This window comes from Bombyx mandarina, chromosome 25, assembly GCF_030267445.1.
Source record: "Bombyx mandarina strain Sakado chromosome 25, ASM3026744v2".
NCBI lineage: Eukaryota > Metazoa > Arthropoda > Insecta > Lepidoptera > Bombycidae > Bombyx > Bombyx mandarina.
In genome coordinates, this window is record NC_143231.1 from 7,037,746 (window position 1) to 7,049,999 (window position 12,254).

Below are 12,254 nucleotides of genomic sequence, written 5' to 3' on the forward strand. Positions count from 1 at the left end.
TAAACACAATAAAGGTTAAAGAAACGGCCGCCATGTTTTTCTTTGAGCGCAGAGTGTCTGTAAATATCTGAAATTCTGAAATTTTGCGAAATTCTCGTTTTTTCTTTTTTCTTTTTTTTTATTGCTTTGATGGGTGGATGAGCTTACAGCCCACCTGGTGTTAAGTGGTTACTGGAGCCCATAGACATCTACAACGTAAATGCGCCACCCACCTTGAGATATAAGTTACAACGGCTGGCCCCCCCTTCAAACCGAAACGCATTACTGCTTCACGGCAGAAATAGGCAGGGTGGTGGTACCTACCCGCGCGGACTCACAGGAGGTCCTACCACCAGTAAATACCGTATTAGTAGACTGGTTAATGTCAATAAACTATATAAGATGGTGATGCAGATGATATCTAACACATAAGCAATTAGAAATTAACGATTGATATATATATGTAGATATGATATTTTTATATATATAGCAAAATTTATATCCGACACGTTTGGTATTTTTTATATTTCATAAATGGGTGGAGAGCTCACGTTTACCTGTTGTAAAGTGGACCGGAGTCCACGACATCAACAAGGAAATTCCACCACCCACTTCGAGACATGTGTTCTAATTCACTATTATTATGAGATAGGTAGTTATAAATAACGAATTGGATTATAAAGAAAAATGGATTATTACGCAAGCGCACTGCATTTTGAATTGCTTTGAAAATACCTTTACCTTACCGTAAATACCTTTTTAAGTTTCTGATAGTAACAAATAATTTGCAACCGAGAACGGCTTAAGACTTATCATCAGACAAAACGTTGAGATAAGTGACTTTGGCGCAACGACTACGGGACGTGGTATCTACTATGGTAATAGTGGTTTTAAAAAAGCTTGGAAAATACTTTTTTTGCCACGTAGTATAATGCAAAGTTTCAAAACATAAAGGACATACAGCTTTTTTTATTATCAAGAAAGAAGGAGTGAAAGCACATAAGAAGATAAAAAGAACGGGTATTTGAGATCAAAACAACTTTTACAGTCCAAGTCGTAAAAGTCGTTTTAATTATATCTATGATTCGTGAAAGCCGCAGATAATATTAGGTATTTATGAATTTAATCAAATATAATAACATCACTAGTTCAAAGCTCAAAAACCAAATACATCTTTAGAGTCTGAAGTTTTTAATGCATGACAGACAAGCGTATTTATTATTGTATATTATGTATTTTGCACAGAACTTAATTATATTATCCAGACATATTTGAGTCCTTTGGTGCAATTTTACTTGAATATGAAAATATAATTTACTTTTTATTGTAACATAATTTATTTTATATTCCTTAACGTAGGTTGTGCAATAAAGCTGCCACGTCACTCGTTGCGTAGGTTTCACACAAAATAAAGTAACATAAATCGAAGTGTGTCAAGTATGACGGTTTACTCATATGACAACACACTTGAATGGTTCCAATCCTGGCTGCACGTTTTATTCAGATGCAAATGGCAAGTTTGAACCGATAGTTAAATTTACAACGTCCAGACTTTGGTCTGAGTCTAGCTGGATTCGACAGGTTTTTTTTTTGGAATGACAGATAATTGCTGTAATTATTTTTATTGTTTTCGCAGCTTCGATAAGCGAGATAGGAGCCATAAAGTAGCCATGAGAGCCATAAATATTTAGTTAAGATGAAGTTTATGCCGGAGCTTAAATCCTGCAAACAGATACCAGTTTTCCTAAATAAATACCTACCAGGTGTTCACGGACGACAGGCTTGGAATCTTTCAAAGTAATTACGTAAGGGACTACCAGTTCAAATTTAAACGTTATTTAACCGTTACAAAGCTGTTTTACTGAGAAAGACTAGGTTATACTTTACGATACCGTGTTACATACACCAAAATCCCAAAATAAGCGAGAAACCGCATATTACATTTGCGCCCACTGATTTTCCTCATAGTGAAAATAGTTTTTTTGTCCTGCCACTATTAAATTTAAATCCTGTTTTAAATGAGATTAACTGTATTACCGATCGTCGCTGTTGTAGCCAATAAACATTCGGTTTAAGGTGAAGTTTTTATTTATGATTGAGTGTTTAATGGTGGCCCTGATGCCTTTCCAGTTTCACAAGGACAGGTGGGCGAGCAAGGGCTCAGCCAGAGGGGCAGGATTTGCTAGCAGCTACCCGAGCGCCTCCAAAGGAGACTTAACAACTCAAGAGTAGCTGCTTCGCGAATTAATGTACTACCGGATCGAAATCGCGTCCCGCTGAGAAGATCCGGCGAGAAACTTTTTGCCGAGTTCGACGAGTACGGTTACCGGGGTCTCTACTCCTAGTGTTAGAGCGGAAGGCGTATATAATGTTTCCCCTAATTGCAAAATGTCTTTGCTTAGTGTAGATATTAGGCTGGAAGTGCAGCTACATCGTCTTATTTGGTGTTGTGGTTAGCGATCCAAATTATTGTACCTCAGGATTCTGATTGAAGTCAGTATTTAATAGATAAGAATGTTTGACGTTCGGAGTCTGGCTGTATTTATTCATATGTTGTTACCACTGAATGTGTTTACTAACAACAACAAAAATCTTAATAATGTAATCTATATCAGATGATGCACGTGTTGTACACTAGGAACTTTTTGGCGAGAACGCGAGGAGTAAAGTTGTGTGATTTGTTTTATTTTGTCTATTTAATGTTTCTTCAGGTTTAAATGTGTAATAACGGTGGTTCATTAACTGTTTAGTATCTGTAAAAGTGCACAAATGTGAGAAAATGAAACAAAGCCGCTGAACGTAACTTCTCGGGATCCTCCTAAAAGTCCACTGAAAAAGTCTCAGTACCTAAATGACCATTTTACTGAGATTATATTTCATCCCATATCATCTCATCTCATTTCATTTTATTTCATTTCATGCCATGTTTCATATAAATCAACTTCATTCCTTTCCATTTCATAATATCATTTTTCATATAAAAAAGTTTTCATTAAAATTAAAATATGACTTGTCTTGGTTACTGGTCTTTGTTACCAGGTCATAAAATCCCTTAAAAATATTATACACTACATACATTTTCTAATCTGTATTTACGCTAATGCAATTGAGACTTCAAGTCTCAAGTGACTAGAATATGACTAGGCTATATTTACCCTATTAGTCACAGAAAAAATGGAAGGATGACATTTATTGTCTATCAAAGTTTTATCGATAAAAAAAAACAAATAACTGTTGCTTACATCACATAGATAAGTAGGTATTGTGCCATCAAATGCATTGATTTTAATTTATAGTATAGATTCGATTATTCGATTATTATTATTCGATAGATTCGATCGATATCCATTCGATTTACATTAGAGATTTCACAAGACCTGCACTCGTACTGGTGGAAAAACTGACCTACTTATTTTTTTATCGTTAAGCACTCATAGCTTCTTTCGATCACATGTCTGAATTCGATTATAGCATGGGCACAGTACGTGAACTCGTCTTCCTTATTCGTTCATGAGAACGCCGCATATTCTAACATATTTCCATAATAAATCTACAATGATAAGTTGTTTACATTATCTACGTTAAAAGTGCGGTCATGGCAATGATACGACTTTTTGTTTCGTTAATGTCATAGAATAATAATATAATTTTCACACTTAAGTTATAGCTTTACAATAACTTGACAAGCGTCTTAATGTCTTCGTTGTTCAGAATAATTCTGTTATGATATGGCATTGTGATTGTTTCTTATCCTCCAAGGTGATTAAGGAGAAGACTTGTTTGTGAACTTCTTAAACGTTTACAGACTAATGCGATTACGCGCTGCATACGATTTTCAACGCAAAAAAGGCTTAGAATTTTTAGTGGCTCCGTCGGCGAGAGCGTAGATAATGAATCTATTTGAACTCGAATGCTATGTTTACGAATTGTTAAATATTTTATGGTCACGGCTAAATAATTGAATTGCACGTGAAATGTGGGCTATGTGGTGTTTAAGGCTTCGCAGGCGGTCGTGCCTGCGCAGGAGTGGAGCGCACTGTGTCCCCGGCCGGCTGCCGCATAGTACCGGCGCGTCGCTCCGTCACAGCGCACGCGCACTTTCTGATATCGTTCTCTGGTATAAAAGAGTACGCGTCCTTTACGAAGCCCACTCGCACTCCTACCACACCGGGCCAACAGACAAACAAACAAAATGGCTTACAGACACAGCCATGACCACGATGACGATACAGATGGTATTGTATTGGCCAAAGGCATTTCCATGGTGGTGCTCTTCTGTGCCTCCATGATATGTGGTCTAATACCTCAGATCATCGCGAGAAAGTTTCGATGGCTCTCCGTAGAAGACGCGGGGACGTTCAAGTCTACGAACCGGGTGGTGATGACTCTGCTCTCCTTCGGAGGCGGTGTGCTGCTCTCAACGACTTTCATGCACGTTATGCCTGAAGTCCAAGAGAACATTGAAAATTTGCAAGGTGAGTGAACTTTACATTTAATTTGATCAGTGTAGCTAAACCGACATTGTACTTCTGCTTTATATAATCCTTAATTATCAAACTTATTAAACACGTGAATTAAGTCGCCGATACTTTTTGAGTAAATTTAATATTATGATCAATGGAGCTAGACTGACAGAAATTGTACTGCTGTTTTATATAATCCTTAACTATCAAACTTATTAGACACGTGTATTAAGTTGCCGAAACTTTTGAGTAAATTAAATACTTTAATCGGTACTTCGCATTGTACATGCAACTGGTTCACCTCCACATTAATGTTCACGGTCACTTTTTGAAGATCATTTTATTATTTTTCATTCGAGACCAAAATTTGGATTGTTTTTTTAGAGCTTCGAAAGTGTTTTTCATAAAATAACAATGATTTGCCGGAAACTCGAATGATTAGTATTTATATAGTTATTTTCGATTTGTAAATAAATCAGTCCCTGCTGTTAATACTAAGCATTAGTTTTAATGATTATGCGAATGTTAAAAAAAAAAAATAGATATTCGTCGTTGTGTTTACATTCACATGCAACTCAGAATCGGCATTTAGATTGTCTTCTATTTATACGCTTCCTATTTCTGTCTAGGAATAATAATAGCTAGTTACACATTCAAGTAGTTTTTTTGATGATAGTTAAATAATTCGCTTGACTTCACGTTAGGCGCAAATGGGTTATGCAAAAAATATCTTTGATACCAATGACGTGAAAATTTGTGTTGAACTATTTATATTGCGTTAGTCAAAAATATTAATAATTAATTGAAAATTTTGTAATGTTAAAAGCTAAAAATCTAGATTATTTTACCTGTATGAAGAATTTTGGAAGTTGATTTGTCGCCGGTAGAATTATTATTACGATGAAATACTAAATGATAATAATAATATTATGTTAATACACTGGTATGGCAATACTGGTATGTACTATCAGATTTGATAGCTTATTAAATCATAGTATTATAACACTACCTTTTCTGACTTTGAATTTAGAATAAAAAAAATATATACCCATAGTCTTCTAACCAGCAGAAAAAAAACCGAAGACAATTTGTAATTAAAATTTCAAGAAAAATAGGTAAAACAAGCATTTGGCATTTAAATGTAATTTATGTGAATTAATTGCAGCTGTTTATTATGAAATGTATAATTATACTTTGTGATTGTTGCTCAACTTTGTTGTGAAAAATTAAATTTAATCGAACTCATTTTTCATGATTCGAACCAGAGATACCTAAATTTTATTAATGCCGGCCACTCACATGCGCGCAAACATTCGTACAATGTACAGGGCCGTCAGACATTCATTCGCAAACTTAGAAGCTGTGCAAATGGGTTCGCATACTCAATTTGCGAACCCGTTTGCGGTTCCTCCTACACTTGTTTACGAATGTCTCACGAATTTCTCCTCCTTTTTAATTCGTCAATAGAACATTAAAGAGAAAAAGAGTTTTGAATTCTTTCCCAGACATCATTGACAGCCATGCTGTTTTTATGGGATTTCTTTTGATGAAGATACGCTACACACGTAGACGTCACGATCTATAAAAATAGCGAAACGTCCGTTGCCTTCGCAATCCTGGGCGCAACTGGTCACACGAATGTGTGGGAGACTACGCGAAGGAGCGCGATTCGCGCGCTTTGATGTCTGTTAAAAAACCGACACAGCTTGGAAAACCACGAATGCAGCGAAAACTTTGCATAATAATTTGCAAATGTCGTCCTACACTTGCGGGTTTGCGTATTCGTGCGAATGTGAGTGACCGGTGTGATACGTACCCAATTCTTTCTAACATTCGACATTTACTAAATCAAACCATCTGGCTGGTGTTCCGCCAATGTATTTTTCCTTGCATCGATAATCCTCAATGCGGAGGATCGTGGCCTCCTTTAAAGACTTTCTCCTGGATTATCCCGCGCCGCTCCTGCCTATCCTCGGCGGTGTGGATTGAAGTTTTGAGAGTGAGGCGTATCTGGTCCTACCACTGCATTAATGTATTGTTGTTGTTATTGTTATTGTCCTAGGGTATCCCGCTGGCCCTCACAAGTTGTCTCCGGTATTAGATTATTATTGTATTAGACAAGATTAAATTCATTTTTTGACATAATCTTCTATTAAATTAACGTTAACACGTCATTTTTGGTTGATTCGCTACGTTCGTCGTAATGTTTGTATGTACATATGTATGTAGTGAACACGTATTCGATGCATATTCGATGTATTTTTTTGTTTTTATTTGTATATTGTAACTTTGTTTTCAATAGCCAACTTGAAGGCTCGCTCGCTCGCTATGTACATTAATACGGGTTTGCTGAGTGCATATATTATTTAGAATGCAATCCAGATTAAAAATTAGATACTATTTGTATGATTTAGCTAATATGTAACGTACTGTAATGATTTTAATTTATTTTGTACATGAATAAATTAAAAAACAAAAGATAGAACATTATCTAAGGTAATATGTAGTTACGTAATATCTAAACGGTATCGATATGCCGCACGTTGTTTCGGTTATCGTTTCCGGTCTATTCGTCAAGTCCCGAGACTAATTCATTTAATTTATTACAATATTAATTTAATATAATATTTAAATTAAAGCATTTTAGGTTGATGAGTTCATGTTCCGTGCGTGCGTGCAAGCGTCATTGATCCGCTTGGGTTGAACTTTAAGGACTTCCATTGTTGATATTTCGGAAAAGGTTTACTTACGGTCATATACTAAATTAAGTATATCAATAAAATAAAAAATATCGAATGTAGCGTGCGTCGTTAGGTTCACGTTGAACTAGAAAAACTCCTAAAACTAATACAAATTATTTAACCAAATTATGTTTTTAGAAAAGAAACATGACAAACGATATCTAGTAGATAGTATCTAGGTGGTTGAAAATTCTGGTTTTTTGTTGTAAATTCTGCTCCGGTTCCCAACATGCGTAATATACATGAATTTTTAGTAATAAATTTAAAGTTTAAAGTCAGTTAAGTATCAAATAATGAAAGGCAACCAGTCTATTATGCAATCATTTCAGAACCTAAGAATTTTTGAATAAAGCGACTCTAAGTGATCAACTGATCACTCAACGATAATTGTACAAAGAATAAAGAAGCAAGTAGAAGAGGCACGTGCCAAATAAGCTTAAACTCAAAGCGCATTACATTTGATTCTTGGAAATAAATTTAAAAATAATCATAATTAAATAAATAACCGGTCACAAATTAATGTGTTATGGGTACGAGAGACTAACATAGATACTTATATACGTTTAAATATGATCCGTGCAAATCACTCATGCGTACAACAGGTGCACCGCGTCACGGAGCACATTCTCGTAGGACTTAACCGACCAAAGCCGATCTACACGGGAGCCCTCTTCTTCGATGTCGCAAAAGTGTTCGACAAAGTCTGGCACAACGGTTTGATTTTCAACATGGGCGTACCGGACAGTCTCGTGCTCATCATACGGGACTTCCTGTCTAACCGCTCTTTTCGATATCGAGTAGAGGGAACCTGCTCCTCGCCGCGACCACTCACGGCTGGAGTCCCGCAAGGCTCCGTTCTCTCTCCGCTTCTATTTAGTTTATTTATTAATGATATTCTCCGGTCGCCGCCGACCCAGCTAGCCTTATTTGCTGACGACACAACCGTTTACTACTCAAGTAGAAAAAAGTCCCTAATCGCGAGTAAGCTCCAGAGCGAAGCGTTAACCCTCGGACAGTGGTTCAGAAAATGGCGCATAGACATCAACCTAGCGAAAAGCACAGCAGTGTTATTTCAAAGGGGGAACTCACCGCTTATTTCCTCCCACATTAGGAGGAGAAATATCACCCCCTCGATCACCCTCTTCGGCCAACCTATACCCTGGGCCAGGAAGGTAAAGTACCTGGGTGTCACCCTGGATGCATCCATAACATTCCGCCCGCACATAAAAACAGTCCGCGATCGTACCGCATTTATTCTCGGCAGACTCTATCCCATGATCTGTAAGCGGAGTAAAATGTCCCTTTGGAACAAGGTGACACTTTACAAAACTTGCATAAGGCCCGTCATGACTTATGCGAGTGTGGTGTTCGCTCACGCGGCCCGCACACACATAGACACCCTCCAATTCCTACAATCCCGCTTTTGCAGGTTAGCCGTTGGAGCTCCGTGGTTCGTGAGGAACGTTGACCTACACGACGACCTGGGCCTCGAATCAGTCCAGAAATACATGAAGTCAGCGTCGGAACGGTACTTCGATAAGGCTATGCGTCATGATAATTGCCTTATCGTTGCCGCCGCTGACTACTCTCTGAATCCTGATCATGCAGGAGCCAGTCACCGTCGACGCCCTAGACACGTCCTTACGGATCCATCAGATCCAATAACCTTTGCATTAGACGTCTTCAGCGCTAACACTAGGAGTAGGCTTAGGAACCCCGGTAACCGTACTCGTCGAAATCGACAAAGAGGTCGACGTACAACCTAACCCATGCATCAGCCCGCTGAGTTTCTCGCCGGATCTTCTCAGTGGGTCGCGATTCCGATCCGGTAGTAGATTCATTCGCGAAGCAATTGCTCTTGAGTTGTTAGGTCTCCTTAGGAGGCGCTCGGACAGTTGTTAGCAAATCCCACCCCTCCTGGCTGAGCTTTTGCTCGCCCACATGTCCTGGTGAAACTGGAAAGGCCTCCGGGCCACCAGTCACCTATCAATCATAAAAAAAAAAAAAAAACGTTTAAATATATATACATACATATGTAGATTATGAACACCCAGACAAAGAGTAAACAAACCTGATCAACTCACGAATGTTTCCGCAATGTGGGAATCGAATCCAGGATCCTCGGTGCAAAAGTCAGATGCGCAACAATTTCACCACCGAGTCAATTGCATCCTACTAATATTATAAACGCGAAAGTTTGTAAGAATGTATGGATGTACGTTTGTTACTCTTTCACGCAAAAACTAATGGATTGATTTTGATGAAACTTTACATAATATAGCTTACACATCAAAATAATACACAGGCTATAATTTATACAGATATAGTGTGAATTACGCAAATTATAACGATAAGTATCAAGTGGGAAAAAAATCTGCCGTCTCATTTTCGTAATCTATCTATCTATTTAGATAAAAATGAATTGCTGTTCGTTAGTCTCACTAAAACTCGAAAACGGCTGGACAGAATTGGGTAATTTTGGTCTTGAATTATTTGTGGAAGTCCAGAGAAGGTTTAAAAGGTAGATAAATATGAAAATGCTCGGAATCAAATAAAAATAGCAATTTTCTTTTTCCTTTGATGTGTCCCCCGTCGGACGGATTCCTTTTATTTGTTTGAAGTTTATTTTGTACAAAAGTTTAGGTCTTTTATTTATCGATTGAGGCACTACGAAGTCTGCCGGGTCAGCTAGTAATTTATAAATTACAGTTCTCGAAGCGAAGCGAGGGCGGGTCGCTAGTATAAAATAATTATTTGTAATACACATCGCCTTCGCTTTCTGAACACTGAATACCTACGTCACAAGGCACACAGGACTCGAACTAAACAATTAACTTATTACCAATTCAATGAAGGGAAATATGAGATCCAGAAAAGCGCACGCCTACCGCATCCTAACGTACACGACAATACACGTATTCCCCTGCCTGTTTACCATTCAATAACAGTCCTTATGATCTATTGTTCTCGGAGACGATCGCCGCGAGGGCTTCTATTAAAATTAGTAACATAATTCGTTAGTAAACGGAGAGTCAAAAACTCTGAAACTCAACTACTCTACCTGGTAGTAAAACCTGGCCAAGCTTCACTGTCACACGAACGCAAAATATGTAGGGTTGATGTACAGTATTAGAGTTAATGATACTGCGTCAGAATTCAGCCGTACTAACCTTAAAAAGTCTTCGTATAGATACAAAACGCGACGCTGCATTTAGACATATTTTTTTATTTATTGCCCGTGTCGGCAGACGAGCATACGGCCCACGTGATAGTGAGTGGTTACCGTCGCCCATGGACTTCAGCAATGCCAGGGGCAGAGCCAAGCCACTGCCTAGAATACGAATACATAAAATACGAATAAACAAACCCGCAAAACAAAAAACGAGTGACGAATAATTAATTTTATTTCATTTAATTTAATGCTCGCATTGGATTGCGTTTTTCCATGTTTATTCCTTTTAAATAATGATTAAATGTATTGTTCTACGTACGATTATTACCTTTAAAATATTTATTATTATTTAAATCATTCAATGTATTATATTGCTTATTAATTATATTAATCTACGTTATAAAATATATTTGAAAATTAAACTTATCGATTATCATAAAATTTATCGCTTTTCAATGATCATTATGTAAAATTAATAGAGGAATTGTAACGTAGATAAACGAATATTTATAAGAACTTATCAGATTAAAACTTTTTAATTTACCTATTGTATGCCGACGGGACTGATTGCTGATAATAAATAAATTAAAAGTATTAGTGGGAATTAATTATTATCGTAGGACGCGTATTTTATTCTTTGTTTCTACAAAAAACATGCGCAATTTAAATTAAGGCCGATGTCTTAAAGTAGCATCTATCACGTCCTGAAAATGTAAGCAGTGCTCAATAATGAATACTTAAAATCAAAGACGCTCGCGATTTGCGTAACTTTTACCAATATTAATATGTCTAGTTATCTCCTAGAGAGAAAAAAACACATTAAGCGAAGAAACTTTTTTATTCCCAACCTATTCGCTGATAGGGGGCTATTCTAGCTACGCTATGTCAAGAAGAAACATTTTTTTCCCTACCTATGCTGATAGCCTTGAGAGGCTATTTCAGCTTCTTCTTGACGTGTAGGTGAGCTCGCGGGGTTCAAAGCAGAGTGTTGCTAACACTGACCCTAACGAGAGCAGTGCTGCGCAAAATCTACTGCCGAATTGGAAACGCGACCCACTGAGAAGATCCGGCGAGAAACCCAGTGGGCTGTGTCTATGGGAAGAAACAATAAAGTTAAAACATTAGTTTAATCGTTACTCCAGTTACAATCAAGTACAGACTCACTGGTATTCACGTAACACGTACATACAATCATCGACCGCGAATTCTTTTGTCGGTTTACTAAAGAAAAAACGAATAAAGAAGTTATTGTTTTTTACTCATGATGATCGTCTTCCTAACAATTAAACTGTGATTAGTCACAGCCATATCACGACGGTGTAGTGTGAGGTAACGAGGAAATTTTCTCGGGTCGTGGGAAATTACCAACTAAGTAGGATTCGGTCACGACCGGCGCGTCCGATGCATGCAGATTGAAATGTAAATTTTTTTTAATATGAAATTTCTAAGGAATATTGATAATGAAAATGTTAGGGAATCATAGAGACTGAATAGTACCTAATGTCTTTTTTGCCACGTACCATCCGGCTATGGAATGAGCTCCCCTCCACGGTGCTTCCCGAGCGCTATGACATGTCCTTCTTTAAAAGAGGCTTGTGGAGAGTATTAAGCGGTAGGCAGCGGCTTGGCTCTGCCTCTGACATTGCTGAAGTCCATGGGCGACGGTAACCACTCACCATTAGGTGGGCCGTATGCTCGTCTGCCTACAAGGGTAATAAAAAATAAAAAAAAATATTTAAAATTTAATTTTTATTTAAATTTAAAAAGCTTATATTCGCACGATTATTGCCTTCAACTGTTTATGACAACATAAACCTGAACCTATCAAACGGTAATTAAAAAGACTCAACTCGCTGATTTACGTTATATTTTGTATTAAAAAAACCCATCTTCTCTACA

General features: G+C 37.4%; 1 protein-coding gene across 1 annotated transcript in view; it reads left to right on the forward strand.

Moving 5' to 3' along the window:
* Positions 1-3,954: 3,954 nt before the first annotated feature.
* The window catches only part of Zip89B (Zinc/iron regulated transporter-related protein 89B), a 42,964-nt gene continuing 34,664 nt past the window's right edge, over positions 3,955-12,254 (forward strand). Inside the window, exon 1 of the mRNA XM_028180862.2 lies at positions 3,955-4,454. Coding sequence (XP_028036663.2) covers positions 4,172-4,454 — 283 coding nt within the window. The 5' untranslated portion in view covers positions 3,955-4,171. The remainder of the gene's footprint in view (positions 4,455-12,254) is intronic.